Here is a 27,990-nt window from a genome sequence, read left to right on the forward strand (position 1 = left end):
ATATAAAAAATTGTTAAAATCAATAATTGTAGGTTAGGTTTTGAGAGACCCATATTAAAAATGTCTATTTTAAACTTGGCGTACACTACTGAATTCAGAGGCATTGCTGTTTAGGGACAGCGACAAATAGCATATCATTTGAAGCTCAATGGTGCCCCTTGTGCATACATGTTTATTTGGCAAATGGGTATTTATGGTACTTGCTTTATCATTAGCTTATCTGTGATTTTAGTCGATTTTAGTTCAGGTGAGGACAAGCAAGTGAGGACTCTGAAGGCTGCAGAGTGATTTCCCTGTTGGGCCCCTTAAGCAAGACCCTTGACCCCAAATTGCTTGACTGGCCGACCCTGCTTTCTCAGTTATGTTATTTTTGCTACATAAACAACTGTATATTTGTTTATTTTAGGGCTTCACACCAACTGGCAATTAAAAAATGATAGCTAAGCAAAAACGCTCTTTTTTTCTTTTTTTTTTTACTAACTCGGCCCAAAACAAAGCAACACTGAATTAAGCTTAATTTCTACATTTTGGTTTTTGGGTTTTTAATAGTGTTTGGCTAAAAATGTGGTTGCAATTCAAATTGCAGGTTTAGGAGTCACATTAATGGAGGTTAAACAAACTAAAAAAACATTGTTTCGATTTAAGATGCACCTGACAGCAGCCTTCTTGCATGAGACATTCAGCTTCACTCAGCCATGTAATTGTTGTTCTTTCCAGATCCTTGGTTAATGATTGCTACACTTGTTTTTTAGAATTACACTTAAATGAAAGTTGCAACACTCCATACATCCATTCTATATAATCACTGATGTGTATGAATTTTGTCTGGTTTTTCAAATGTTGACATGCATAAACAGGCTGTCTGTAAGCAGTTCATTACCATTTTAACATGCTACCAGAAAAACGTCTCTCGAAGGGTGAATATAAATTCAGTGACTAGATATGGCCACAAGGGTGCAGCAAAACTTAAAATGACAAGACTAAAGCAAGCTAACAGTGGTTGTGGCCTGCAGTTTCAAATGCAGGTTAGCCAATATTTTTTTTCTTTTCTTAGAAAACCCAAATAAACCTCAAACATATTCTGTTTGAGATGGTGATGCACTACTGGTATGAGGGGAAAGAGTTTATATTCCAAGAAATAACAAATGCATACAGGATTAGATGTATTTTTATTTCTTTGGTAAAAGGCAGGTTGACCATTTCAGGTTACTGCATAGCTGTCTAACCTGATGTGCCTACTTTTGTTTACCAAGAAAGATTGCCTCAAATAGTTTCAGCCCTTATTTAATATTACACAATAGATTGCTTTCAGTAGTCATGCCTGTCCAGTAACATACAAACCTTTGTAGCAGGAGGCATCTTGGGTTCCAAACCCCACAGGAAACAGCGCCAGTATCCTGGTTACGCAATTTAAAAAAATAACAGCTTTTTCCTTTTGTGTGACACGGAAACAAAAACACGCAAACGAGCACACAAAACACCGACGGACGTAAATATTGCACCATTCCCTAAACGAGCAGCGTCGCTCAGGAAACTTAAGCCGTTCTCCTCAGAACGTTACTTCCAGAAAGTTTTGGCTTGGAAGGGAGGTCACCCACGTGCAGAATGACCGAAATCCAAGATTCTCCGCTCCAATTGCTTTCGCAGACTCTGCTCTCTTATTGTCTCGAACAAAAGGCAGTTAATGTGAGAAAATGTGGAAGGCTTTGATAATCTTTAACAAAGTTAAACCTTTTACTCGTGAAGAGGAAACTTCAGGAGCCCATACTTAGGGAGACGAGGAAACCAGGGAAATAAATAATGTATTCGGACAGTCCACTCGAGAGAACCACACTTAAATACAGGGCATAGTGTCAACAAAAATAAGGATGAAAGTTGGGAGATCATACTGCCCACAACATGGACATTATATACATTCACACATGACCAGGACCTCAAATTTGAAAACATTCATTTCACAGGCTGTAGGTTCCGTCTGATGCCACTTCAGAACTTCAGTCTGCTTGCAAATCGCTGCTGGGTTTCTGCAGGGTCAGCGTTGTTCCTCCTCCCAGTTCCACTGACCCAGACCTACCTGGCGTATTCCACTAACTCCTATGCCAGCCGGGTGACACTTACGCTTCACCTCGGTGCATTCTCTCTACTGGCGGTTTCATCGGAGATGACCCTGATGAAACGGGCTGCGGCATGCCCTGGCAATGCCCCCCCCCACACCCCCCCCACGGCACACTGGAATGTCGCCGCGTCCCAGCCTTCGTGCGTGGGCAATGCCACACAGCAGTTTCCTTGCGGACAGCTGTGGGATGGCAGACTTTCAGTTTCACTAATAATTCTTCTGTCCTTGTCCCCTTTGGAAAGCCCCCGGAGATGCTGTGCATTATAGCAGCACGTGGCCTTTACGCTACACTGAGACTCAGCGTATCAATCCAGCACAGACTGGCCCTCGAAGAGCATCTTTAACTGGTGGGATGATTAAGCCAGAAGTGATTAACTTCTTAATATCTGACAAGCATTTTTTTTGGGGGGGGTGGTGGGATCGCATTTTTTTCCCTCATCCTTACTCCTTAATGTCAAAGTAAGGCAAAGACCTAAAACCGTAAATAAAAAAAAAATTGCTTTGTACAGAAAAAAAAACTAAAAAGCAAATAAAAACCAAAGGGGGCATGTTATATTTACATGCATAGAGTTTCACTCTGCATATAGTAGTTATAAAAATAGGTCTGTCCATGTTTGATTCTCTCATGCAGGCCATGACGACTGCTGGACAGAAGGGGGCGCTCTCAGTGAGCAAGGGAAGAGGGGTAGGACCCATGACTCGAGTCAGTCACAGGCTAGAGGGCTGTGCCTGCTGTTGCATGGTATGAGGGGCGGGCTCGCATTCCTTCAGCCCCCCCACGTCGCCCCTCATGTACATGAGGAAGAGAGTCACGGTGGCGAACGTGGTGGCGTTGACCGGGAAGGCGCGCAGCAGCGTGGAGGTGAGCCCGCGCGTGAACACGCGCCAGCCCTCCTTCTGCCAGCTCTGCCGCATGCAGTCCATGATGCCGCTGTACTGGTTGACGCCGCCCACGCCGTCGGCCTGGAGGCGGGACTTGATGACGTCCACCGGGTAGGTGGAGATCCAGGAGGCGATGCCCGACATGCCGCCGGCGAAGAGGAGCTTGGGGATCATGTACGGGTCTTCGGGCTCGCAGCCCAGCGAGCGCGTCAGCATGTCATAGGCCAGGAAGTAGACGCCGAAGCCGGGCGTCTCGCGGATGAAGGTGGACACCATGCCGCGGTTGATGCCCCGCATCCCCTCCTTGTTGTAGATGCGCACCAGGCAGTCCAGGGAGTTCTTGTACAGCTTCTTCTTGGACTTCTTCTCGCCCGTGCCCTGCATCTGCATGCGCGTCTTGGCCAGCTCCATGGGACAGCAGATGACACACTGGATGGCCCCGGCCGCTGCCCCCGCCAGGAACTGATTGAGCGGCGTGTCCTGGCCCAGCAGCCTCATGGTATTGCCCTGGACGCCAAACACGATGGCGTTGATGAACGTTAGGCCCATCATAGGCGACCCGATGCCCTTGTACAGCCCAAACATCTGCAAGACACACAGGGAGAACAACAGCGTCATCTAGGGGTGGTGAGTGGCTCTGCGGGCTAAGCCTCTGAGAAGATCACCAGATCAGAAGATCACCAGTTTGAGCCTCAGCAGAACAGTCACGTGTCCGTGGGCCCTTGAGCGAGACCCTTAACCCCCCAGCTCCAGGGGTGCCGCATGCTGGCTGATCCTGTGCTCCAATCTATGGCCAGCAAGACAGGGGAGGCGAAGAGAAGAATTCCAATGCACCTGTACTTATACTTGTACAGATGGCAAATAAAAATGATTTAATCTAGGAGGAAGCCAGGAGTGGATGTTTTGGTAATGACAGAGCAGATATTTGGGTTGCAAACCTAGTTCTGTTGATGCATCTGTGAACCTGCCTTTTATAAGCGCCTGAGCTCAGTATTGCAGACCCAACAAACAGCTGGCCACAAAGCTCAAAAGGAGCAGCAGGTTTGTAGTCTGTTATTCAAGTAGACACATGGGTATGACCGGCAAGCTAATGCTCTCAATTTACTGTTATAGCTGGTAATTGCGTACTGCACCCATCATTAAAGGTAGCAGGAAATGAAATATTGGCCCTTTTGGTGTTATGCTGTGCTCCTCCTGCTAATCAGCAAAGTCACCGTAGGGGACAGCAAGGACCGTCCCCAATAACACGTCGGCTTGTCATGTACTTTCAAACTAACAGCCTAATAAGATTCATCTTTTCAGAACAGAGAGGAACCTGCTGTAACAGGTTTTATAGGACCTTTGCAAGGATGTCTGTGAAAACCCTTCAGTTATCTATTAATAAATGATACATTTATACATTTTTAAACCTGTAAAACCAATTGTATTGATGTTTACATTTTACTGCTTTTTCGGCATCGTAACAATTATGCTCAAATTGCCGCTGGCCTTCACATTACAAGAATGAAGTGCCTTGACTGTTTTCCCTTGTTACGATGCTTTTCCACCAGCATGCAAGAACCAAGCCATACTGCGATGAGATTTGTTACAGTGCAGTTCCAGCTCACTTCAATTTTCCAGTGCAGAAGGGTTGGCTCGGTAAAGGCGTTGCTGGGTTTGGAGGGTGACAGTGACGTAAAACCGAAGAAACGATTTACTGCTCACATAGTGTACATCTTAATTTACTATGTGCTGATTACCGCTAGCATGCATGTAAGAATCGCCATGTCATTTTAGCATCAGGTGCTAGTGCACTATTAGCCTGCTAGTGAGCAGGGTCATGTCAGCTTGGGTAAGGGTCGGGAACGGCACGCAAAACTTTACATGAACCTCTTCTTGGTTCGGTTGCTGTACAGCTCTATCCTTAGTGGCAGTGGAAAAGCTGACAATTCAGGATAGAAGCCTTTCGGTCACAAGTCCTGCCACAAGCCACATGACCCTGAGAAATCACCGAGCGATTCACTGTTGAAGTCACCACCTGTATTTGTCTCTCATCCTCAGCCGTGTAGACAGTTTGGGTTTGTTCCAAGCATTTCCTCGAACCCAGAAGTCTGCAGCACATGCTTTTACAGGTTTGTCATTCCGAGTCACTGGCTCACTGCCAGCACTTATCCATAACTGACAAGCCTTTCTCGGTCTTCAGGTTTCATTTTCCATCTACTAACATCCATTCAGGTCAACCCAGTGAACACAAGTTCAACAGACACCCCTTCGTAGATCTGAAGGCTCATGTAAGGAAGTTCAAGGTGAGGCCGGCATTTGAAGGTCAGTTCCTTGCTATAGGACTGCTAATCTGCTATTTGACAACATGGCTGCTGAAATCAATACTCTCTCTTACTGGCAGTTCATCCAGAATTCAGCGGATAGCCTGGTATGAGTACTCAGCCCCCCCCCCCGGTTTTTCCAGATGCCTCCTGGCACCACAGGCCAGCTTATCTGTGCTGTACAGCCATGTGCCCCCTGAAAGCGGTGAGGCTTTATTTAACCCAGGAGCCGATCACGCCCCCATTTCATCTGCTGTTCAGCTGCCAGCTCTGTGTGTTTTTAATATACCACCGTCCTGCATGTTACTTTGCCCGGTACCAGGGACAACTGGCAGAGGCTGGTTCTGACAAACCTCCATACCTCAAACAATTGGTACACACACATGCAAAATGACCTTTGATAGACGACGGATTTGTACTCACAGACTCCTGCCGTACAATGGACTGGAAGCAGTGAAAAGTCCCCCGATACAGAGGCTTGTCCACACTTTGCACCTGCAGTCGCACCTGGAAAAACAGAAGCCCTCCAGTTAGCCAAGGGCTCAGCGTCCCGACCAGCGCCTACATTTAACACTCCTGACAACAAGGAAACCTTTACGTCTACCAACATAACACTGTGGGGAACCAGAAACAATTTAATCCAAATTCTCTTTTACAATGAAGTGGGTGAAGATGGAGTCTTGTGTGTTACTTTTGGAAAGAAAGGTGGTTATGTTAACTGAGCGATCAATGAGTGACTAGTTTTTGTTTTTTTTTTTCTCTTTTGGATCTTCCTTTTTTTCTGGTCACAAAACAAAGACTGAGAGAAACAGAAGGATTGACCTTGACTGTACTTACAAGGTAACACTTCCGTGAAGAGGTAGTGTAAGCCTCACTTTCATCTACAACAAAGTAACACTTTTGCTGTTAAAGGACAGCCCCTGGCTCAGAGATAAAGTCAGTTAAAGGCAACAAGGCAAACCGAGATGAAAAATAAAACCTGACAATGTGTCAAGCGTTAAGACAGAGAAACATACTCAATCTCTCCTGATCAAAAAGCTACAGAGTGCTGCAGCTAATGAAGAATAGCAAAAGAATTCACACAGATGGGCAGGGATTTCAGAGGGAAATGCCTATCAGCTTGGTAGGACAACAACATTCATCTATTAACACCTATGCTGGCATCACTAAATCATTTAATGGTGAGGACATGAGTTGCATTAACAACCTGCCCAATGATTGTTGTCCAGTTAAATGCTTTGTTAAATTCTAGGTTTATATTTTTCACTGGCTACTCACAACCATCACATGAGATTAAAAGTCGATCTGCCTAGATATTGCTGCCTATAACGGGTAAAACTACAACAGGGGCGGGGGGGGGGGGGCAGATCTGTTTTAAATAGTGTTTTACAAGGACAAAAGCTCTGGTTAAAATGCTGTATTGCTACAACTATATAGAGAGGTGTTTTAAGATGACAATGTCATTTAAGTCTCATATTTTAAAAGGGCACCATTGGCCTGTAGGTGGTGCCCAAGAAACTGGTGCATGTAATAAACGTCGAACAAGAAAATTTTACTGGCTTCCACGTCAACCACATGAGTCAATACACAATTGTCCTTAAGACTCCCTAGCCAAATGACTTACTGAATGAGAAATACAAAAAAGATATATATCACTTATTCGAAAATGTTACCGGCAAGTCGGGTGTGGCATCTTGTATACAGGGGGATCCTGGAGTTAACAAAACATAGCATTCAAAAATACAGAATCCCTAAAAAGGTTATAGAAAGAGGAGAGAGAGCAGGGAAAATGGGGGATACCTGCAGTTCATCTTAACAGACATGATTGTCTTTCTAATTCCACACACATCCTGGGGTTAGAAGGTTAGTTGGTGAGTTATTGGGGGGGGGGGGGGGGGAGTGGAAGGATGCAGGAGATTAAAGGCTTGAGAACATTTAGTTGTTCATAGTGTGGATCTGGAAAAATAAACTGAGCTTGCACATCCCCCCCAAACGTACTGAACAGCTGCTGAGCACAGAGTACCCATCATGCAGTCTCACTCACTGTTCAGTGTGTCAAATGATTGTCACATTATATACATGGACACTCGTCCGGTGTCTCAGACTGAACACTAAGCATGCAATGCCACGTTCACGTGCAAGACGACGTGAGCACAGGAAGCACATTCTGCTCAATTCACCGATTTCTCCACTCTTGCCGGAGCAAGATTTCGTTTGACGTGTTTTTTTTTTTTTTAGTCGCGTGGAGAGTCCACCTCGACTGGAAAAATAAATCGAAATTGAAAAAACCGGAGGGGATACAAACGACTCACTGGGCCACAAGGAAGACACTGATACTGGGAGAACAAAAGCAATGCAGACAGCAGATTGCCTTTATAAAGCACATGGCTTCACTTTGTACATACTATTAGCATTTAGCAAATTAGCATTTCGTTTTGAGGTTTGATGGTAGCTTATGTTGAAGATTTCACCGGTTGTCCTACTTGGTTTTTAAGGCCCCCAAAACACCCCAATAGACCTCAAATATAATTCGACAATCATTGAGGGGGAAAAAAAAAAATTGTCCATGCAACAAATGTACAGGCAAGCAAATAAGACATTAGATAGGAAAACCCACCTTTACAGTATCAAAGGGGTGTCCTACCAAAACACCAGCAGCACCTGTAAACACAGAACAGATATTAGGCTGCATCCATTTCTGAGGCTCTTGAGATCCATCATATGCTTAATAGAATCAATAGCCCAGCAGTCATCAGAAATTGCTCTGAAATCAAAAGTACCTCCTGTCCTCCTAGTCAAAAGTAGGAACAGCAATTAGTCTGTTCAGATTTGCCTGCGCGAAATGGGGTGAAAGGGCCTTTTTACAGCAGCCGTGCATCAAGCTGTGAACTGTCTGATGCAATAGCAGCACTGAGTTACATGATTGGCGTGGAAAGCAAGAAATTGGATTCACAGGAAGGCGCAAGACGCAGCTCCCAGTACTCTACAAGAGACGAGGTTTACAACAGAAAGTAGTGATTAGCATAATAATGTTCACGCTGATCTTTTTGAAAGGTATTATTTATAGACCAGAACCAGTGACTCACATGAGCCTCATTAACCTACTGCTAAATGGGGACAATCTTCACATCAAGCAAATCACATCAATCAAATGTTTACATCGGCCACAAATGCTTGGTTACCGCTATCACAGTAAAATGATATGACTTAAGTAATGACGGTATTCATTACAGTTCAGGGAAATGTTTATAGCAACATATATAAGAGAGAACATAGCGTCGTTTTCCAGGCGACACCTATAAGCCCACAAATCCTTAATGGTATCTTTCATGGTTGGCCTTCATGGAATGGCACATTCCTGATGTTGGCCAGGACACCCAGTCATAGGTCTTAATGCAATGCAAATCTCCGTAGCAGATTTAAGCCAACAGTTATTTCTGGTACTGAACCCAGACAAGCGTCTCTCCAGCAGCAATTACAAAGCGAGTAATCCTATCTGACCCAGAGGGGCTTGTTCATCTAGACGAATCAAAAAGCTGGCCATTCCCAGAGCCAGTCTCATTTGTGAAACAGATGAGCCATCAGCCTTCAGAGGACCCAATGGCAGGAGCCGTGTTGTCCTTGAAGCATGCAAATGAGACGAGGGTGCCAAATGTTACAGTAGTCACATTCGCTGTGGAATTTGGTTGAACAGGTTCTACAAGGGCGGTGCACCTCCATAACTTCTGGTACTGCAAAAAGAACATGCCTTCCAGAGACCGCATGCCTAGTTGCCCAATGACCAGTCACAAGTTCAACAAGTTCCTTGTCAAGGTCTCGGAGGCATTCTACACCTATCAACAGAAACCAGTGGCCTTCACAAGTCACATCTATGTTCCTCTTATGTAAATAAGAGGAAAAAGATTAAAATCAGTAGGCAAGGTTGAAACCTGAAACTTTCAAATGCCTTTGCAAATGAAAAGGTACTAATCATATGACTTAGAGAGACAACGCATTCTTCACCCTTGAAGTTAACTAATCATTAATATGAAGAAAATGTCACCTGTGGCTACAACTCATGCACATAAACAAGCTCAAAAAGGCACAAGGCAGATTTCGCAAGGGAGGTTTTTGTCATGATTCAGCAGGTCTATATCCATCTTTAGAAGCTGAATTGCTACACTCCCTCAGACAGGATTACAAAACAAAGCACAGGACCAGACTAATCTCAGGTAAATCAGATTGTAAAGCTCTTCTGTGCAGGAAAGAACACGGAATCACTTACACATGTGCATTTCTTCCATTTCTAGAATAGTCCATAAATCTAAGAGGAATGCTTTCAACATGCTACCTTATCAAAGCCGCACATGTAATATTGATTCTTTTGTAAGCAGCTAAGGTCAAGCAGCGCGTTATTTCCACCTTCGGTTTCGTATCTGCGGATATGCCATTGGTGAGCTGCGCGTTTCACGAAGCTGTCGTCACGCCATTTCTAATTAAAGCTGCTCTAACAGGTACTCAACTTTCGGGGGGGGGGGCACAGTCCCCAACAACAGACCAGCGCAACGTGTGTGAGCTTCCTAGTCGAGGAGCTCAGTGGCCTGTACTACGAAGCGGGGTTTCTGGCTTATCGGGGTAACTTGGGCAAAACGTAAGTGAACGAATATGTAGTCAATTTAAACTGTGGTACCTTAAATCCGACAAGTTACCCCGATAAGCCAGTAACCCCGCTTCGTAGTGCAGGCCACAGATCTCACAGGCTGTATATTTTGATTAAGTTTCTGACCCTTAGAAGGTGGCTTTGAAAACAATTCTAGGACCTTTAGGAACAGTTAAACAATAGCAAACAAAAAAATCCAGAAAGCAGTTATATTCTGTGTCAATTGCGTCATACGCAATTTAAGGATAGACTTTGCTCTAGGTTTGTTTGCAGGTACAGCCGAGAGCATTTAAAAGAATGTTTTATATGTGATCATAAAATATGCGTCGAACCCGTGGCTCTGGAATTTTTAAATAAGGCATGAAATTTAGGTCACCAGGTTGAAGTATTTACTTCCTCATAATTTTAGGTCTTGCACCTTAGTTAACTGGTCAACTAGCATTGCGGGTGCACAGTCTACCGCTGCATACTAAGACTTGTTGAACTACACTTAACTGACGTAAAATACGAGGTTAAAAAAAAAAGATCAAGCTGAATTTCTAGTCAAGATTATTCCCATTGGTATTATAAATAAGGGATCAGTGCCCATGTTTGTGGGCTTGATCAATGGAAAAATGTTGTGCTACATTAAATATCTCTGTATGCGCATTTCTCTAATCTGCATTGAAACGGTACATGTATAATTCAGGGGAATCTCAACCCGACACCGGCACCTCAGATAGCTCTCCGGCTAGGCAGCTAACAGTGCCGCAAGCTGCTTTTCTCGAACTTGGCAAGACTGCCAATTATGATTCATTACCGCCGAAAATGCCCCAGCCGGCAGGAATTTACTTCCGGATCGGAAAAAAACAGATTTATCATTCATTGCTCATAAAACCAGCGATACCATCTCAACGAAACGAGCTATATGCACCTGTAGTACTTTAAACGATAATCACCTTAATCCGCAGATACCTCTTAGTTGATTAATTACTTAGATAACCCTCCCCATTCAAATACACAGTTCCGTTTAGCGCTAACCTGGGAAGCGGAGAGAATCAAAAGCGCCCTTTGGTTATAAGATTAGCCTGTTTTTCTGTGCTTATGTGTCCATCGTAGCGTTGAATCGGCCGGCCAGCTAGCCAGCCGCGCGTTTTATAACGCCTTATCCCATATTCGGACTTACCTCCAATGCATCCTGCAACAAAGTCCAGTGCCATTCCCTTGTACAACTTAGCTAACAATTTTTATCCCGCTAAACTAGTCACTAGTCCGTCGAGATTTCCTGCTGAACCACGATCCCTCTCCCTTAAGTTGTGCGTTTCCCCTCAATCCCAACTACGTTCAGCTAGCTAGGTAGTTAAATCGCCTGTGCTTCCAGTTAATTAAATTTACTTTTCCTAGGGCTTTGGTCTGTGATCTCGAATGAGTCGGATGGAAGTCTTGAATATGACTGGCCAGGTATGATTTGAGGAATATGATTTATTCATATAACATACAGCTCTATCGAGCTGCAGATAATCTTTCGCACCCCCTGTCCTTTCTAGCGCTTTCTATTTCTGTATAGCAGTGGTGAGTTAAAAACGAGTTCTATATGTCCTTTTTTGGGCGAAGAAGCTGGCCAATCGTATCGCTTGACAGTCGACAACGCCCCTAAATCCTCTTCGCCTATTTGCTTCCATTGGCTACATGACTGACGTATTCTCACACGTTTTCGTCGTAGGCTATTGACAAAATTGGGTTCATGACAGGTTGCTGCACGCAAACAGCCAGTGGATGCGAGGAGATGATGCAAACATTTTTGTGTACACGTGGACATTGCAGACATTAGGTACCTAGTATCCGCCATATATGTAGTAGCACCTGATTCTTATTCAGGGGATAAATAAATGTTGAGAACACGCCGATATTTCGTTCTTTTTATGTAGTCGCGTTTCGAAGAGAAGTGAATCTGCAAATTTTTTGTTGGGTGCTTAAAATAAGCTGTCGGTTTTTCCTGTTTCTGATTAATGTCAAAAATAACATCGATGACAGCTTTATGGGAATCCACATTTATATGCAGTATATTTATATTACAAACATGTATATAATTGTAAACAATCTGCTTGGGTTTATAAAAAGTAATTTTTCATTGTGAGAAGCCGCTTTCTAGGAAATGTGTTGATGCAGGTACTCCTTAAAGTAAGTTTACGAAGAAGATTATGTGCCAGTGTAAAATGAGACCTGCTAGGTTTGACTGTAGCCTCAAGTTAAGAGTCTAGTTGACTAAAGAAGGTTATAATATCTTATTGGGAGTATATAGTAATAGACCACCCTGACCAAATGCCTGCAAGAAGGAGATTATGTATGGTTTCTTGTAGAGTAAGTTAGAAAAGTTTGAGAGGGGATTTCCAACTGTTTGTCTATAAAGCCTTGAATAGTTTAGCCACATTTCACATCTCAGACCTCATATGTCCCTACACAACCTCCAGGCCCCTCAGGTCATCAGAGATGGCTTTTCTGTTGATCCCTCACTCCAAGCAGGAGCTAAAAGTTGACCGTGCGTTCTTGGTTGCAGCCCCCAGATGGTTGAACATTCTCCCCCTAACCATCAGATCTGCTCCCACTGTTCATTTTTTTAAATACCATCTTAAAACAAATTTTTACTCTCTAGCTTTTAAGTCATATTGACAGTTTAACGTCTCCTTCTATCAGTATTCCTAGTTTCTTATATTTCTTTGCTGTTTATGTGATAATGGTATCTTCATTTATACCCATTTTATTTATTATTATTATTATTTGTTTTTTCTCTTCTTTTTCTTCCTTTTTGGTGATCCTGCACTTTGGTCAACAAATGATGTTTTTAAATGTGATTTATAAATAAATTTGATGATAATTACTGGCTATCAGTGGCAGACTCAGACCTTGACTGTTTGAAGGACAGGGCAGCGGAAGAAAAAGCACGCATTGCACGTGGTACACTAATAATAGTATGGTACACTAGGTATGGTGAAATAGTGTTCTCGCATGTATGGGGAACTGCATGGCAGAGTGGGCCACCATATTTCATTTTCTTCACTGGGAGGGCACTCATCATGTTTTCTCACTTGGAAAGCCCCCCAAAGGGCACCTCCAGCATACCTATTTGTTGGGGCACCTTATATGACACTGCATGACATTTCCTCCATTGGAGACGTGTCCATTAGGACAGCTCCACATGGGGATGATCACCTCGGACTCCTTGGCCCTCGGCACCGGTGCGCCGTGTATTGTGTCCATTGCTCTGCTCATTATGTAAAATCACTACACAGCTAGAGACACCGCTGTAAACCTTCCAAAGTTTGCAAATGACACTACATTAATTGGTCTCAGACAAGATGGAAATTAGTCACCATACAGACAGGAGGTGGCCTGGCTGGTGTCTAGTTGCAGCAAAAATGACCTGAAGACCGTGGAGATGGTTGTGGACTTAAGGAGACGACCCTGCCAGCCACTTCCCCTCATCATCAGTGGCACAGAGGTAATCCAAGTAGAATGATTCAAATTCCTTGGGACCCCAATGTCACAAACCTGAAATGGGAGGTCAACACTGTCTCCATTATCAAAAAGGCCCAACAGAGGGATATCTTTCTCCAACAGCTGAGGAAATTCAAGCTGCCACAAACACTGCTGCCACAGCTTCACACTGCTATCACAGAGTCTGTCCTTACATCCTCCATGACTGTGTGGCTTGGATCAAGCACTGCGAAGGAAAAGGCAAAACTTCAGCATAAAAGATCATTGGATGCAGCCTCCTTCCTCTGGAAGAGGAAAAGAGCAAAGAAGATCGCAGCTGACCCAACACGTCCGGCCAACTCTATCTTTCGGCTGCAACCTTCAGGGGTTAGGCATTGGACTGTTAAAACTAAAGCTACAAGCATAGAGACGGTTTCTTTCCAAGGGCTATGATGTTCCTCAATGACAGATCACATGGATCTCCATCCCAGTAACATACTGCTTAATCCCCTAAGACAGGATAAGAACACTGATATCATTCATTATGTTTAGTACTTATTACTATGTATATTGCTAAACTTGACACACAATGTACACTGTATATATTCAGAAATCTCTTGAGTTAATGCACTGTCTAACATTAATGTCAAAAGTCTGGTTCAACCACACTGTGAAATTGAAATTCAAAGCTTAGTATGTCATACAGTATTCCAGTTTTTCATTACATGCTGAACGTTGCACAACCATTTAAGGATCTCACTATTGACTCTCACTTTTGTCACAACTACTGTAGGTTGTATAGACATCTAGAGTATATATGTATATTATTTGCAGTAGGGTTTTGATTATTGCCTCATACCTATATTTTCTTTTATGTTTTATTATTGGATGTTTATTGTCTTGTTTGTATTGGAGCGAAACGTTAAGTCAAATTATTTCTAAGTGTCACCTTATTTGGCCAATACAACTGATCATGATTCTGTATCACACACATGCTTATATATGTTTTCACATATATTTTTTTGTAAAATAATGTTAATACATACTGAGTATTGAGTCACGTTGGGAATGAAATTGTAAAAGTCATTGCATTGAATTCCAAATGCACTGTTACTGATCTAATTCGTGCTGTCTGACAGTAAACACACTGCGGGACACTCGGCAACACTCGGCTCTGCCCGGATCAGAATTCCTAACCGCATGGTATGGAGGACGTTGTATTTAAAACGTCTCCTTGCTGTTGCCTACTAAGGTTACCTTACCGATTCGTGATTAAACGGAAATCACATTTTAAACCTTAAAGGGTGCATTATGTGCAGTAAATAAACGATAATATTGAGTATCTAATAAATTCGAAGAGCAAATTGCTGGATATTTAACTCGTTACAATATTAATTGGCGTTACTCGTGAGAAAGAAGAGGGATGCATTTTGCAGATTTCATAGCTGGATCTATCGGAGGTAAATAAAATAACCGATTACATGCTAGCTACAACAGGATCGAGCACCGACACTTACAGTATGATGCAACACATCACGCGGTTTAATTGGCCGATGTCGTGAATTGTTCTTTAGTAAATAGGATCATCCAATCGTGAGATTACCAGGCAGGTTTCATGTTGATAACAAAGGTTACAACTTCCACCTGACAGATTTTTTTAAGAAGCATATTCAATGTGAATAAATGCCAAGTCATTTCGCCCGTGCTTGCAGACTCAGACCGTTCGTCCAATCAGATTCGTCGCAATGTTTGTCCCGTTTCAGCTGATTTCTTGTCACAGATAACAAGCGAACGAGCTTCTTTGTAATAGTTTACATTTACGATCAGCTTTACATAAATGTAGTCATTTGATGATAATAATAATAATGCTCATGTTTTACATCTTGTTTTGGCAAGACGTAGCTGCAGAACGTTTTTCAGCAATGTGAATTTCCGATGTTATAATACTGTATTTCTATACAAAATGTTCAACCAGGTGGGCGGCCTTGTATAACGGTTTAACCCCCCCCCCCATATTAGATGTCTATCTTCCTCTTTAATGCTGCTTAACTTTAAAGTAACGGGGCAGTACGGTGGCTCAGTGGGTAACCTCACGCCTCCAGGATTAAAAACCCGCCTACTAGCCTACAGTTAGGCTAACTGGTATTTGTATATTGCCCATACAGTATGATTACGTGGGAATGTGTACGTCGATGTACCTCGTGATCTACTGGTGTCGGATCTAGTCCTGTGCATCATGCTGCCTAGGATATGTGCCAATCCCCTTGCGGGATAAGTGATTGGAAGATGGATGGGAAAGCAATGGATTAATTAATTAATCTGAAAAAAAGAGCTTGCCTTTCTAAACCTATGAAGTATTAAAAGTATATTGGACAGTCTGAAACTGTAGGGCTTCCAATAAGCCTCTAGTGTTTATTATGTCTACTGCTTTGTCAGGGATTTTCTGTATTTACTGTACTGAAATATCTGCAGATGCATGCAGATTGTTCTGTAGTTTTAGATAACAGGTTATGTGGCCAGAATGTGTAATATTAGGCATATCTTGAAACCTAATATACTATAACAAAAAATAGATTGGATGCAAAGGAAATATATTTGAGGATGAAATGTCCTTCCATTCTCCTTAAACTTGAGTTTTGTTTACAGGGGCTCTTGGTGTGGCTGTAGGGTATCCCTTGGACACAGTGAAGGTAAAAGCTTATTTACTCATACACATCATAGTGAAGATGCATTGGTGCTGTAGATGGCAGATCTTTGCGCTTTTCCCAGGTGAGGATACAGACCCAGAGGAAATTCACGGGGGTGTGGCACTGTGTCCACAGCACATGTAAAGCAGAAGGGGTGAGCGGTCGCCGAGGTGATGGGGGACAGCCTGGCCCATTCGCTGACCAGGATAGGGGTCCTAAGCATTTGTTTTTGCTGCAGGTGAATGGGTTCTACAAGGGCATATCCATGCCGGTCACCACCGTGTCCATTAGCTCCTCGGTGGTCTTCGGCACCTACAGGAACTGCCTGCAGGGTCTTCGCATGCTGCGTGGGGGGGGTGCTGATACCCCTCCCCACAAACTGGACATCTTCCTGTCGGGCTTGGCGGCGGGTGTGGCCCAGGTACTGCACAGCAGTTAATAGCATACACAATATACTGTCGCCACTGCAGATTCCCCAACGTGGCATCCATGGTTTTGGTTAATCACGAGTTGGCTGTGAATAAATAAATGGAAATATTTTTTAATGATATTTAAGTAAAAAATATATAAACAGTACTGAAAATGATGTGGATCACAATATCATATTATATACTGTAAATATTACTGCTTTTAATATTTGATAGTATAAGTGTATACTATATCTTTAATATTAGAAGTTATTTCCGGGAAAAGAGCTGTAGGATCGACTTGGGTGCCGCTCGCATGTCTCTGACACTGCGGAATATAGCATTCCTCACAATAACCTTTAAACTTTTCAGTGCCGGTCCTCTGGCCTTAACCCTTCCTGATGTAAAGGGGTGATGTAATATATGCTACATGTTCTGGGTGTGCAAATATAGGACTCTAAGTGATAGAAGCACATGTTTTGTAAGAGTCTCTTTCCTGGATAAATGCACACTATCACTGATTAGTCTGTTTTATTTCCTGTGGTTGGCAAAAAACAGAATGCAATATGAGATATTGGCCATGGTCACATGACTGAGTTGAGAGATATATTGAGTGAATAGTCTCCTCAGGGTCCAGTGTACACAATAGGACTGTTTCTCTTCACCATATGAAGGTATCGGTGATGTCCCCGGCTGACATCGTGAAAGTGCAGCTTCAGTGCCAGACGGAGCCCTATCAGGGCTCGACCTTGGACTCGAAACCCAAATACCGTGGGCCGATACACTGTCTGCTGACTATTGCCCGCGAGCAGGGACTCCTGGGCCTGTACAAGGGCGCTGGAGCCCTGGCCCTACGTGACGGTTCCTCCTTTGCCACATACTTCCTGACCTACAATGTCGTCTGTGGCTGGCTGACACCAGCAGAGCAGAAGCAACCAGGTGAGGAGCCTGGATGTTCTCCAGCAAGGTAATGTGGATGTGGTTTAAAACGTCTGATGAGCATGTGTGTGCTTTTGTGGGTGGGCTGGGGTGCCCCCTTCCAGATTGGGCCGTGATCATGCTGGCTGGAGGGGTATCGGGCATGTGTGGCTGGTCCCTGGGGACGCCCATGGATGTGATCAAAGCCCGCCTGCAGGTGGACAGCGTCACCCAGAGGAGGTACAGGGGCTTTGTGCACTGTGTCACCGAGAGCGTACGCCAGGAGGGCCCCAGCGTCCTCTTCAGGGGCCTGGGCCTCAACTGCCTACGTGCGTTCCCCGTCAACATGGCCGTGTTCTGGGCATATGAGCTAGTGCTGCGCTTCCTGCGTCCATCACCCTAGATGGCTCATCCCTAAATCCCAGAGTTTACAAGCAGACTCCTTATCTGCTTTAGCAGAGGGAAGTATGAGGCGTCACAGACCACACGCCATCATCTAGCAGCCTTGAGTATAGTTTTAACGTGTTTATAGTAGTGCTGTCAAACGATTAAACTTTTTAATCAGATTAATCACAGGGTTGCTGTGGATTAATTTCGATTAATCATGATTAAATATCATTCAATTTTAATCTATATTAATCACATTTCATTTTGCATGAGCAAACAGACTCGAGAAAAAAGGTAATATATGTGCACTTAACATGTTTATTGAACATCTTGAACACGAGTCGGATGCATTCCATCTGCCACAGAAGTGCAATACCATGGACCCATATCAAAAAGCAAGATTTTTTGCTTAGCCGGACAACTTGTCAGATTTAAGGTACCTCAGTTTAAATGGTCTTTATCTTCATTCACTTACAATTAGCCCGAACTACCGTAAATCCGACAAATAATCTGATTTATCATGAAATCCAACTGTAGCCCGGTTAATTGCCATTGTTAGCAATATCAGTTGATAACACATTACGCGCGATGCTTTACGTATAAAACTCCATATCAACACGTCCACAGATAACTTGGACAGTATAGTGCGTGCCACCGATTTAATGAGCCATAAATGAGTAGTGCTTAAACAGTATAAAACTACAACTTTCCCTTCTGTTGATAAAGAACATAGCAATCTTGGATTCTGAATTCAGGATCCTCTATGCTGCTCCGAGATATTTCTCTCGATCTCTGAGAAACGGGAGCGCGCATGTCGTCACTTCCGGCTTCAAAACTGGAATCCGACTCGGAATACGAGTTCCCAGGGCAAATGGAATGCACCAAAACTGCCCGAAATGGGTTGACAGAGGCATTTCAGGGATTTTGAGTCATTCTGCGCTACAGATGGGTTAATTGCGTAAATTTTTTTAATCAGATTAATCATGATGATGGATTAATCTGCGTTAACCCGTTAATTTTGACAGCCCTAGTTTATAGATCAATTTTTTGAATTCAGTTTTGTTAAGCTCCTCAGTTCCGTTTTCTTGATAAGTATTTCATAGTAAGTGCAATACAAAATGAGCACTCTGGGCAAAGATAGCTTTGCAGACAGGTGATGTTCATTGGCTCAGTAAATGCATGCCTTTATTATACTGATGTCAGCAACGCAGTGGTCTGCTTCACAGCATCTGTAGTTCAGTAAAAACAAAGTATCGCATAATTTCAAAATGGATTTTGGCATAGGACACATCTGCATTGCTTTTGGATAACTGCAAGTATGAACTGGGTATAGAATTACTATTAGAGGTCAACAGCATTTGTTCATTTATTTAGAAATGACTTTCATAGGCTGCTGGTTTCTTCTTGACTACATGTTCTACGCACATTGGTTCTTTGCTGTACCAGAGTTGTAAACACCATTAGGGGCCTTATTTTTCAGATGTGCATGCTGTGCCTTATAGCTCACAGAATATGCCCCCTGTATACCATGTGATGTACAGGAATACCAGAATTTTTCCAGTAGGCCCTTCACACTTCATGACCAGGGTTGTGTAATTCTGGTCCAGAGAGTAAAAATCCAGACCGGGATTTTGTTTCAACCAGCCAGTTGAGTACTCTGAGACTGTGACTTTTTATGCTCAACTTCTTGGTTGAAACAAAATCCCGGTCTGGACTTTTACTCTCTGTTCATGAATATACCTAACATATCAAAATGTGCTGTATTGGGTTTTAATTCCGTGAAAGGGGACCACAACAATAATGTCTCTAATGGCAATTTTTTAATATAGTGATTTTGTTTTTCCATTACATATTTATCATTTAAAACATACGCTAAGCCAAAAAAGAACGACGCTATCCAGTGTTACACTTGAATTAATTAGTTTGAAACCCTATAAATTCAATCATTCCTGAGGTACCCATACGGTAAAATTAACAGAAATAATAATGCCAGTTCATTTCCATACACTGCCCACCGTCTTCACCGTCGTTCCCTTTAATGCAGAAAGAAATGTTCAAATTTTACAAGGGAAAAAAACTATTGAAATGTATTAATTATGAATTTGTAAAAATATCAATATACAGATGATCCCTAGGTTATGATGGTGTTGTATTTCAACTTTACGATGGATAAATGTTTTTTACTTTCAGTACATTATTCTATAAATCGATATTCAGCACTTTATTTTAAAATAGGCTTTGTATTAATGAATTTGCCCAGTTGTAGGCTAATGTAAGTGTTCTAAGTATGTTTAAGGTGGGCTATAGGTTAGGCTATGATGTTAGTTAGGTTGTAGTGTATTAAAATGCATTTTTTCCTTTGATATTGTTGCCTTACGATAGGTTTATTGGAACATACTGTAAACCCACTGTAACCTGGGGAGAAGCTGTACTTAAATGTAAATTATGGAATGTTAATAAAACTACATAAATTATGTTGAAACATATGAATTGGTTCACTGTGGACAGTATTTTCAATCTCACCTTCCTTTTCTACTTTGCTTTTTGTGCAATACAATGTACACAAACTGACTATTGCTGAGATTCCCCCCCACCCCACACGTCTCTCACTGATTAATCCTGGCACTAAAATTCTTCCTAAATATCCCCTTAAATATTTACCATCTGCTACCCTCCCGCCTGACTTCGTCACAACACAAAATAAAAACGAAGCGAGGTAAAGAGCGAGAGAAGCTAAAAGGTTCAAGGTCATCTTAGTGGGTGATTTATTGATGCAGACAGCGCAGCGTAGACATTCTGCTCGTGTGCTGCGATAACAGCGTGGTGCCCAAGCGTCAAAGTTCCAGCGGCCTCCCTCTCCGGAGAGGCGTTTGCTACTGAAAACCCTTCAGCTAGTAGCTGAAGTCCAGTGGCCGGGGGGTCATGAATTCTTTGACCATCTCATCCGTGACCTCCTTCCTCTTCTCTTGGTGAGCCAAGATCAAGGGCTGCAGGGTTTCGATCAGGTACTTCTTCAGCTCGCCTGTCAGCAGAGCCCCGCTGGAGTAGTCCTAGAGAGAGTCAAGCCTACCAGTTATTTATATTGTTTTATGGACAGGCACATATACAAACTTTGGGACCCTTGCAGAAAAGAACCAGAAGATTGCATTTGTTAGACATTCTAATAATAATATACTGCTAGAGTCTCCAAAAATTGGGCCTTGAATGTTCACACTCGGGGTGTTGGTGCTCACCTGTCGGATCTTCTCCAGCTGATCATCATCCTCCAGGAAGAAGGTGAGGTACATGAAGGACACATCGACGTCAGGGTCGCCACCATACTTCCTGTGCTCTTCAATAGTGTCTTTGCCTCCTGAGAAAGCATACTTGTTGACCTGCATGAAGAAGCACAAGTTTGCTTTATAAGCAATATATAATGTACTTTCAAACGGACTTTAATCCTTGAGATATATACTGGAGGCAGAAATGTTACACTCATTGCTGGTATCTGGAGGACAGCCTATACCTTGTCCTTGATCTGCTTGGCACTGTCAGTCAGGAAGATAGAGGAGTTGGGGTCACTGGCACTCATTTTAGTCTGGGCACCCTGCAGGGCAGGGAAAAAGGTGGAGTGCAGGAGGGCAGGTTTGGGGAAGCCAATGCGGGGGGCCACATCACGGGTCATCCTGAAGTAGGGGTCCTGATGTGACGGCAAAAAAGGCACAGCCAATGAGAGATGGACTCAGGAAACTGATATGGATTCAAATGCCGGCTGTAAATAATACTAATTAAAATAAATAAATGAAAAACGCAACAAATTCAGTTTGGTTAAACACACAAATATTACCATATAATTCAACACAATTATAAATTTCATCATTTTAGGCAAAAACAAAAGTCTCATGCGATGATATTTCAAAATAAACTGTGGCATCCTAAAGAAAGGTGATCAATAAGAGACATTAACTGGCCCCTGCGTTACACTTTAATCTGCACCTACCACTTTAAGCGATTTTCAGGTCAGTCTCTCGGACTCTGGCGCAAGGCTTCAGATTGTGAAAGCTGCACTTTACGTGCCCAACGTGTTAATCTTTCCCATGTGAAAATATAGGTCATGTGTAAGACAATGTTCTATTTTACACTTAATCCTCAAGGGGAAGCTGACGACCCAGAGACATCAAAGGCGACAGTGACTCAGAGGAGCTTCCAGGCTGCATTATGTCGCAAATACTTACCTTCATATGACACACAGTCACCAAACCTGTATACTTACATATTAACACATTCAATACAAAGTCTATATTCGGCTGGACAAAACATGTCTTACATGAGATGATGCTTAAGGTACAACAGATCTGCCTTTAGGACCGGGAGTATGTGACGACTCATAGATTCATTGCATATGCTGGTCTCTTTCTTACATGAGTATGTGTGTTTGTTTTGACTCTGGAATGTCCTTGTTGGATATGGAATGCATTGGTGATGTACTTCATAACAAACACTTCTCTCCCTTGCAAATCCATAAGACTGCCTGGAGAGTACAGTGGAGTACAGTGGAGTTTTTGTACACACTTCACAAGTTACGGAGCTCATGCTGACGCCACGTGGCACTGACCCCCAGAGTAAATATGTCTCAATCTGATGCTCAAAAAGTGACAACAGCCAGAGAGCTGTAGCAGGGAGGGATGATTAAACAGTGATTCATTACAGTTAAGTTGTGAATTTTTCAATTCGTCATCAAGTTACAGCAAATTTCCAGGAACTGCACTGTGTCTGACGTGTAAGAAGGTCGGGAGAGGTGAGAGACGAGTGCAGTGAGCCAAGGCCTTGGGCCAACACTGACCTGGTCAATGGCACAGGGGATCAGGCAGTGCACGTCTTTCCTGCCCTTGAAGATCTGGGGGAAGGAGGTGCTGAAGGAGGGGGCCGCCTGAATGGCCGGGAAACTGATCTTTCCTGGCAGATAGAGGAAGAGGGAGTGGCGTGAGAAAAGCAATGCCAGGTTGGAGGATCTTGAAAGTAAGTGAGTAAATGTGATGGTCTGGTCTAGGGGGGTTTCTGCAGATTTGCTGTTTGTTCAACCTCCACAGCTACAGCTGGGATCTGTCCAAAAGGTTTGCTGTCAGGGGCTTGACCTGGTTCAGTGGCAACAATGTCCATCTCTTATGCACAAATCAGTTGCTTCGATATGCTATTAACAAATCTTTTTATATTAGGTGTTTTCTTATAGGCGAGGCTGGACATTTAAATTAAAGGCAAGCACAAAAAACAGAACACTAGCCCGCCAGCTAGAAAAAACATTGCAAGTTGGACTGCATTTTTACTGGAATAGCCCAGTTGGCTAGAAGCAATTACTCTTAAGTTTCACTCCTGCTTAAGGGGCTATGGGAGCGTTCAGGGTGGTGTTTATCATTTGTATTTTCAACAAAAATCCAAAACATTTTCTCCTCCCTGGTGAAGTAGGGACCTTTAAACATTGTAGACTTTGAACTGGATAGTAGCCTGGTGTTTAACATCAATAGTTACTACATTTCCATATACACATATATGTATGGACAACAGTATTGGGACACCTGGCCATTACACCTACAGGAACTCCTGACAAATCCATGGGCATCAATATGGAGTTGGTCCCTCCTTTGCAGCTAAAACAGCTGCCACTGTTCTGGGAAGGCTTCCTACAAGGTTTTGCAGTGTGTCTATGGGAATTTTTTTCCATTCATTCAGAACAGCATTTGTGAGGGCAGCTACTGATGTTAAATGTGAAGGTTTGGCTTGCAATCTCTGTTCTAGTTCATCCCAAAGGTGTTTGATGGGGTTGAGGTCAGGGCTCTGTGTGGGCCAGTCAAGTTCTTCCACACCAAACCCACCCAACCATGTCTATATGGACCTTGCTTTGTGCACTGGGGCACAGCCAAGCTGGAACAGAAAAGAGCCGCCTTCCCCAAACTGTTCCCACAAAGTTGGAAGCATAGAATAGTCCAAAATGTCTTGGTATGCGGAAGCATTAAGAGATCTAAGAGGCCTAGCCCAACCCCTGAAAAACAACCCCATACCATTATCCCTCCTCCACCAAACATTACAATTAGGACAATGCAGTCAGGCAGATAACATTTTCCTGGCATCTGCCAAACCCAGACTCATCCATCAGACTGCCAGACAAAGAAGTGTGATTCGTCACTCCACAGCACACGTTTCCACTGCTCCAGAGTCCAGTGGCGGTGTGCTTTACCTTGATGTGAGGCTTGCATGCAGCTGTTCAGTCATGGAAGCCCATTCCATGAAGCTCCCAGCGAGCAATTTTTGTGCTGGGGTTAATGCCAGAGAAAGTTTGGAACTCTGCGATTCGGTTATTGAATCAAAAAAGCGTTGCCGAAATTTACGCACGATGTACCTCAGTACTCGGCAACCCTGCTCTGGTACTTTACATGGTTTGTTACTTCGTGGCTGAGTCCCTGTTGTTCCTAAATACTTCCACTTGCAATAATACCACTTAAAATTGACTGTGGAATATCTAGCAGGGAAGAAATTTCACACGCGGACATACTGCAAAGGTGGTGTCCTGTAACAGTACCACACTTGAATTCACTGACTTCAGAATGACCCATTCTTTCAGAAATATTTGTAAACTTGACTGCATGGTTAGGTGCTTGATTTTATATACCTATGACGATGTGTCTGAATGAAACATCTGAATTCAACGATTAAGAGGTGTGTCCCAATACTTTTGTCCATATCGTGTATATTAAGAGAAATAATATTACTTGGATAACGGGAAAATTGCAACATCTGTTTTGCAAGATGTTGAGTGTCATTCTGGTAAACTCCAGCTTCCCTCTCCTGACCGTCTTACCAATGCTGTCACTGTCTGTGAACCCAAAGATACCCTTGACCTGGTTGAAAGTCACATGCTTCTGGATTTTCACGATGTTACTGTAGAAGCCAGGGCTCGATCTGTAGACAAGAGGAAGAAGTGTGTGGCTGATCTATCCAGCGTGCTGAGGCAGGGACCTCATCTAAAACAACTTATTGCGACATGGGCACGTAATCGAGAACCCTGCTGGAATATGTTGGATGTAAAGATATCATTCCCACTAGGCCTTATCTTATCTTGAAAATTTCACAAACACTGTTCATGAGATGCTGCTGGAACAAGCTGAAATGTGTTTCTGGTGGGTTCCTGTCTTGGAATACTATGCTCAAAAGTGCCCCCTAGTGTAACATAATTGAACAATTTATCTAAAATGTGCAATTCCAAGTTGATAAACACACCTTTTTAAATAATTTTAAAGAGGTCAAGACATAGTTAACTAGTTCAGTTAATTTAGAAATTAAAATGAAGGGCTTCTTCCTAGAACTAGGTCCACTCTCTTCCATTTTTGTGTGGTTCTGTGCTATGAGTGCTTGCACTAAGGATATCTATAAAGACCTTAATGGTAGACATGTTTACCCCAGGTAATCCAGGTCAGAGAAGATGAAGGTCTTGTTTACATCAAAACCACAGGCGATGATGTCTTTGGCGTTCTCTACGGCATAATGGTGGCACTCCTCCAGAGTCAGGTCCTTCCACAGGTATTTCTCATCATCCGTCAGCTGGATGACCAGCGGCACGTCAAAGACATCCTGCAGCCACCTGACAGGGTCGCCAGATTTCATGTCAATAATATGCTTCTTTTAATCTTAGCTCGATTCTCTGCCAAATTCAATGTAACTGATCAATGGGAGAATAGCATGAGCAAAGATAGTTAACAGTATTTAATTTCTATACTTAATATACAAACTATAGATTTTTTTTGGATAGTATTGCAACATGCTTGCGTATATGATTAATCGTGAAAAATAATCGTTTGATTTCTGCTCAATCTGGATTGCTTTTCTTCTTGCCGACACTTCCCTTACAATGTTTTCTTTTTCGGTCACACCTTGCTAACCTTACAGGGTCCTTTGCTCCCTTCCCCTGCCCCCACATTGCGACAAGCCGGCACCCCACGTCGTATAGTTATTCTGCACCAGCACTGCAGAGGACATGAGTACTTCTCGAGTGGGCGATGAGGAATATGATTCACGGTGATACAACACCTGGTGGTAACATGACAGTGTGCAGATAGGTGACAAAAGAGTGACCCTGCTTTTATGTCTGTATATGACATATTTGTGCGGGCACGCCTTAGGCAATGCCACCCTGCGGAAATGTCCATCTTGCTCTTGTCAGGATTCAGCCATGTCTGCTGGTCTGCTGATATTTACCGACTGTGCTGGCTAGGCTTGCCACGATAGACGGTGTTACCGGTTTTAAGACGCAACACCGGTGACATCACTTTTCCACCGTGATACCGTCCCCACATTTATTTATTTTTTTTAAAGACTGCTGACTTGTCATTTTTGTAGCCTAATGTCATTTTGGAAGTTTTTCTTTCATATTCGTTTCTTGTTTATTCGTTTAATCTTATTTAAACTTTATTTATTTATCTTTCTATTTTATTTTCTTATTCGTTTTAAAAACGCTCTAACATAGGCTACGTAATAAACGTTCTATGGTTGTTATTTGTTTGGTTCCAACTTTCACAGTTTTTTCAGCCTGTAGCATTGTTGTGTTTTGTGTTGTGTTATGTTAATAAAAGTTCTGTTTAATATCAGTGATTTTTTTTTAATTGTTGTTTCGTTGTCGTCCATTCAAACAATTGACGCCGAATTGCCAATTCCCGCAAAACTAAAAGTGAAAGTATAATACGCACACATTTATAAGCTATTTAAAAGCAGGAAGAAAAGCTGAAAAGAGGAAACCCCCACGGTGATACCGGTGTTGTCACATGTCCATTAACCGGTGGGGAAATTTCCTCATCGTCACAACCCTAGTGCTGGCACTATAGAGATTTATACAAGTGTGTGATGTTGTATCTCAGGTTGCACACGATATTTCACCTCTCCACTATAATGACTGAAATATGTCCTCACTTAAGTCAATACTTCAAAACTTAAGTTGATACATGTACGTACGTACATATGTGTATATTTAGATATATATAGATATGTAGGTAGGTAGGTATGTGGTGTATATGCAACAAAATAAACGAGGGGGTGGAACACGGGCCTCACTTTGTAAAGATGAAGGGGATGAGGTGCCCCAAGTGCATGGCTTCTGAGGAGGGCCCCCGTCCCGTATACAGGTAGAAGGACTTCTTGTTCTCATAGGCATCTAGGACCTGGTGCATATCCCTGGAGGGGGACAACCAACGAACAAAACTGTTAGCAAAGACACAAACAGGCAATTACTCAAACAAGAATAGTCTGAGGAGAGCTTTCTGATATCGCAAACTAGACTGCTTTGATGTTTATCTGACTTTGGTATGTTAATAACTGTTTTGTCTAACACACAGGCTGCAGCTCACGCAATTCATCCAACTTTTCGAGCGTCTGGTAAGTCTTCCCAACTACACTGAGGTGTAAAGTCAATTGCCATGTCAGGTCATAAGTACAAAGCATGACTTTTTGCCATAAAAAAAACATGTTGCTGACAGCATTTATGAGACAGTCTGGGGGGGAAAAAAAATTATGTTTTGAAACAAAGCAATTCACAATTTAATGTTGGACATCTTTACTCATTTAATCATAGGTTCTGTTTTTCCTGCCCATGTATATAAAGTTTTGTCTCTGGTTTATTTGCTATAGTAGTTTAGGAAATTAACTACCGATAATCTCTCCTTAACTTTCCCTCTCATTTAGACCAGTGGATATATGTATTCATTATTATTAGGCTACTAAGGACCATTTGAGCCTGATTAAGGTTGGGTTAGGATAAAAACATTGTGGCAGGGGGGTTCCATCAGGAACAGCACTGAGAACTATTTTTAGGTACTGAAGGCTCCCTCACAGTGAAACTGAAACTGTGTTGTATTTGTAAACATGTGCCATTTCTTGTAAACCATCTAGTGTAACCCACAGTCTCACTGCTGAAGAAACATTTCATGTAGATTTCATCAGCACCAACCCTCATTGGTCAGTGTAAACAACTCAAATGGCTTTTTTCTTTATGGGAAAGGAAACTAAATGGAGGACAGAGTAGAGAAATACAAGCTTTAAAAATACAACCTACAATGCAAACTTATGACTTATCCAGTATGATTCTCTTATGTTGGACATTCTCCTCCAATCGACTTTTATATGCATGTAAACATAAATCTAGGGATAGTTTTTGATGGGGAAAAATCACATAAACACT

At 42.7% G+C, this 27,990-nt stretch overlaps 3 protein-coding genes across 10 annotated transcripts in view; 1 reads left to right on the top strand and 2 right to left on the bottom strand.

The window, feature by feature from the left end:
- Positions 1-1,150: 1,150 nt before the first annotated feature.
- Positions 1,151-11,503, bottom strand: slc25a29l (solute carrier family 25 member 29-like). Of its 4 annotated transcripts, XM_023828385.2 has the most exons (6): positions 11,106-11,503; positions 7,919-7,962; positions 6,975-7,012; positions 6,139-6,182; positions 5,725-5,808; positions 1,151-3,583 (listed from the first exon to the last, which is right to left on the bottom strand). In XM_023828385.2, the coding sequence occupies exon 6, from the start codon at positions 3,581-3,583 to the stop codon at positions 2,825-2,827; it is 759 nt and encodes a 252-aa protein (XP_023684153.1). In that variant the 5' UTR covers positions 5,725-5,808; positions 6,139-6,182; positions 6,975-7,012; positions 7,919-7,962; positions 11,106-11,503; the 3' UTR covers positions 1,151-2,824. The 4 variants fall into 4 exon arrangements, with proteins under 4 accessions (XP_023684153.1, XP_023684154.1, XP_023684151.1 ...); XM_023828386.2 differs by lacking the exon at positions 6,975-7,012; XM_023828383.2 differs by having other exon boundaries at positions 6,975-7,962.
- slc25a47b (solute carrier family 25 member 47b) lies at positions 9,339-20,278 on the top strand. 4 transcript variants are annotated; one of them, XM_023828380.2, is made up of 6 exons: positions 9,339-9,512; positions 16,040-16,083; positions 16,163-16,234; positions 16,319-16,501; positions 17,162-17,426; positions 17,531-20,278. In XM_023828380.2, the coding sequence occupies exons 1-6, from the start codon at positions 9,359-9,361 to the stop codon at positions 17,806-17,808; spliced, it is 996 nt and encodes a 331-aa protein (XP_023684148.1). In that variant the 5' UTR covers positions 9,339-9,358; the 3' UTR covers positions 17,809-20,278. The 4 variants fall into 4 exon arrangements, with proteins under 4 accessions (XP_023684148.1, XP_023684150.1, XP_023684149.1 ...); XM_023828382.2 differs by lacking the exon at positions 9,339-9,512 and adding an exon at positions 14,556-14,596; XM_023828381.2 differs by lacking the exon at positions 9,339-9,512 and adding an exon at positions 14,567-14,853.
- Positions 20,279-20,533: 255 nt separating this feature from the next.
- wars1 (tryptophanyl-tRNA synthetase 1) overlaps positions 20,534-27,990 on the bottom strand; it is a 111,754-nt gene continuing 104,297 nt past the window's right edge. For both annotated transcript variants that reach the window (XM_072699302.1, XM_023828402.2), the window contains exons 5-11: positions 26,868-26,987; positions 25,222-25,404; positions 24,625-24,725; positions 22,615-22,727; positions 21,298-21,471; positions 21,026-21,166; positions 20,534-20,842 (exon numbers count right to left, since the gene is read on the bottom strand). In XM_072699302.1, coding sequence (XP_072555403.1) covers positions 20,684-20,842; positions 21,026-21,166; positions 21,298-21,471; positions 22,615-22,727; positions 24,625-24,725; positions 25,222-25,404; positions 26,868-26,987 — 991 coding nt within the window. In that variant the 3' untranslated portion in view covers positions 20,534-20,683. The remainder of the gene's footprint in view (positions 20,843-21,025; positions 21,167-21,297; positions 21,472-22,614; positions 22,728-24,624; positions 24,726-25,221; positions 25,405-26,867; positions 26,988-27,990) is intronic.

Source organism: Paramormyrops kingsleyae, chromosome 14, assembly GCF_048594095.1.
Source record: "Paramormyrops kingsleyae isolate MSU_618 chromosome 14, PKINGS_0.4, whole genome shotgun sequence".
Classification (NCBI taxonomy): domain Eukaryota; kingdom Metazoa; phylum Chordata; class Actinopteri; order Osteoglossiformes; family Mormyridae; genus Paramormyrops; species Paramormyrops kingsleyae.

Excerpts from the sequence above, each read along its gene's own strand:
- slc25a47b (XM_023828380.2), top strand. The coding sequence starts at position 9,359 with ATGCACATAAACAAGCTCAAAAAGGCACAAGGCAGATTTCGCAAGGGA. Across the intron at positions 16,084-16,162 it reads ATCCCTTGGACACAGTGAAG|GTGAGGATACAGACCCAGAG; the intron begins GTAAAAGCTTAT and ends CGCTTTTCCCAG. Across the intron at positions 16,502-17,161 it reads TGGCGGCGGGTGTGGCCCAG|GTATCGGTGATGTCCCCGGC; the intron begins GTACTGCACAGC and ends CACCATATGAAG.
- slc25a29l (XM_023828383.2), bottom strand. The coding sequence starts at position 7,035 with ATGCTATGTTTTGTTAACTCCAGGATCCCCCTGTATACAAGATGCCAC. Across the intron at positions 5,809-6,138 it reads CTTCACGGAAGTGTTACCTT|GTGCGACTGCAGGTGCAAAG; the intron begins GTAAGTACAGTC and ends CTGTTTTTCCAG. Across the intron at positions 3,584-5,724 it reads CCATTGTACGGCAGGAGTCT|ATGTTTGGGCTGTACAAGGG; the intron begins GTGAGTACAAAT and ends TGTGTCTTGCAG.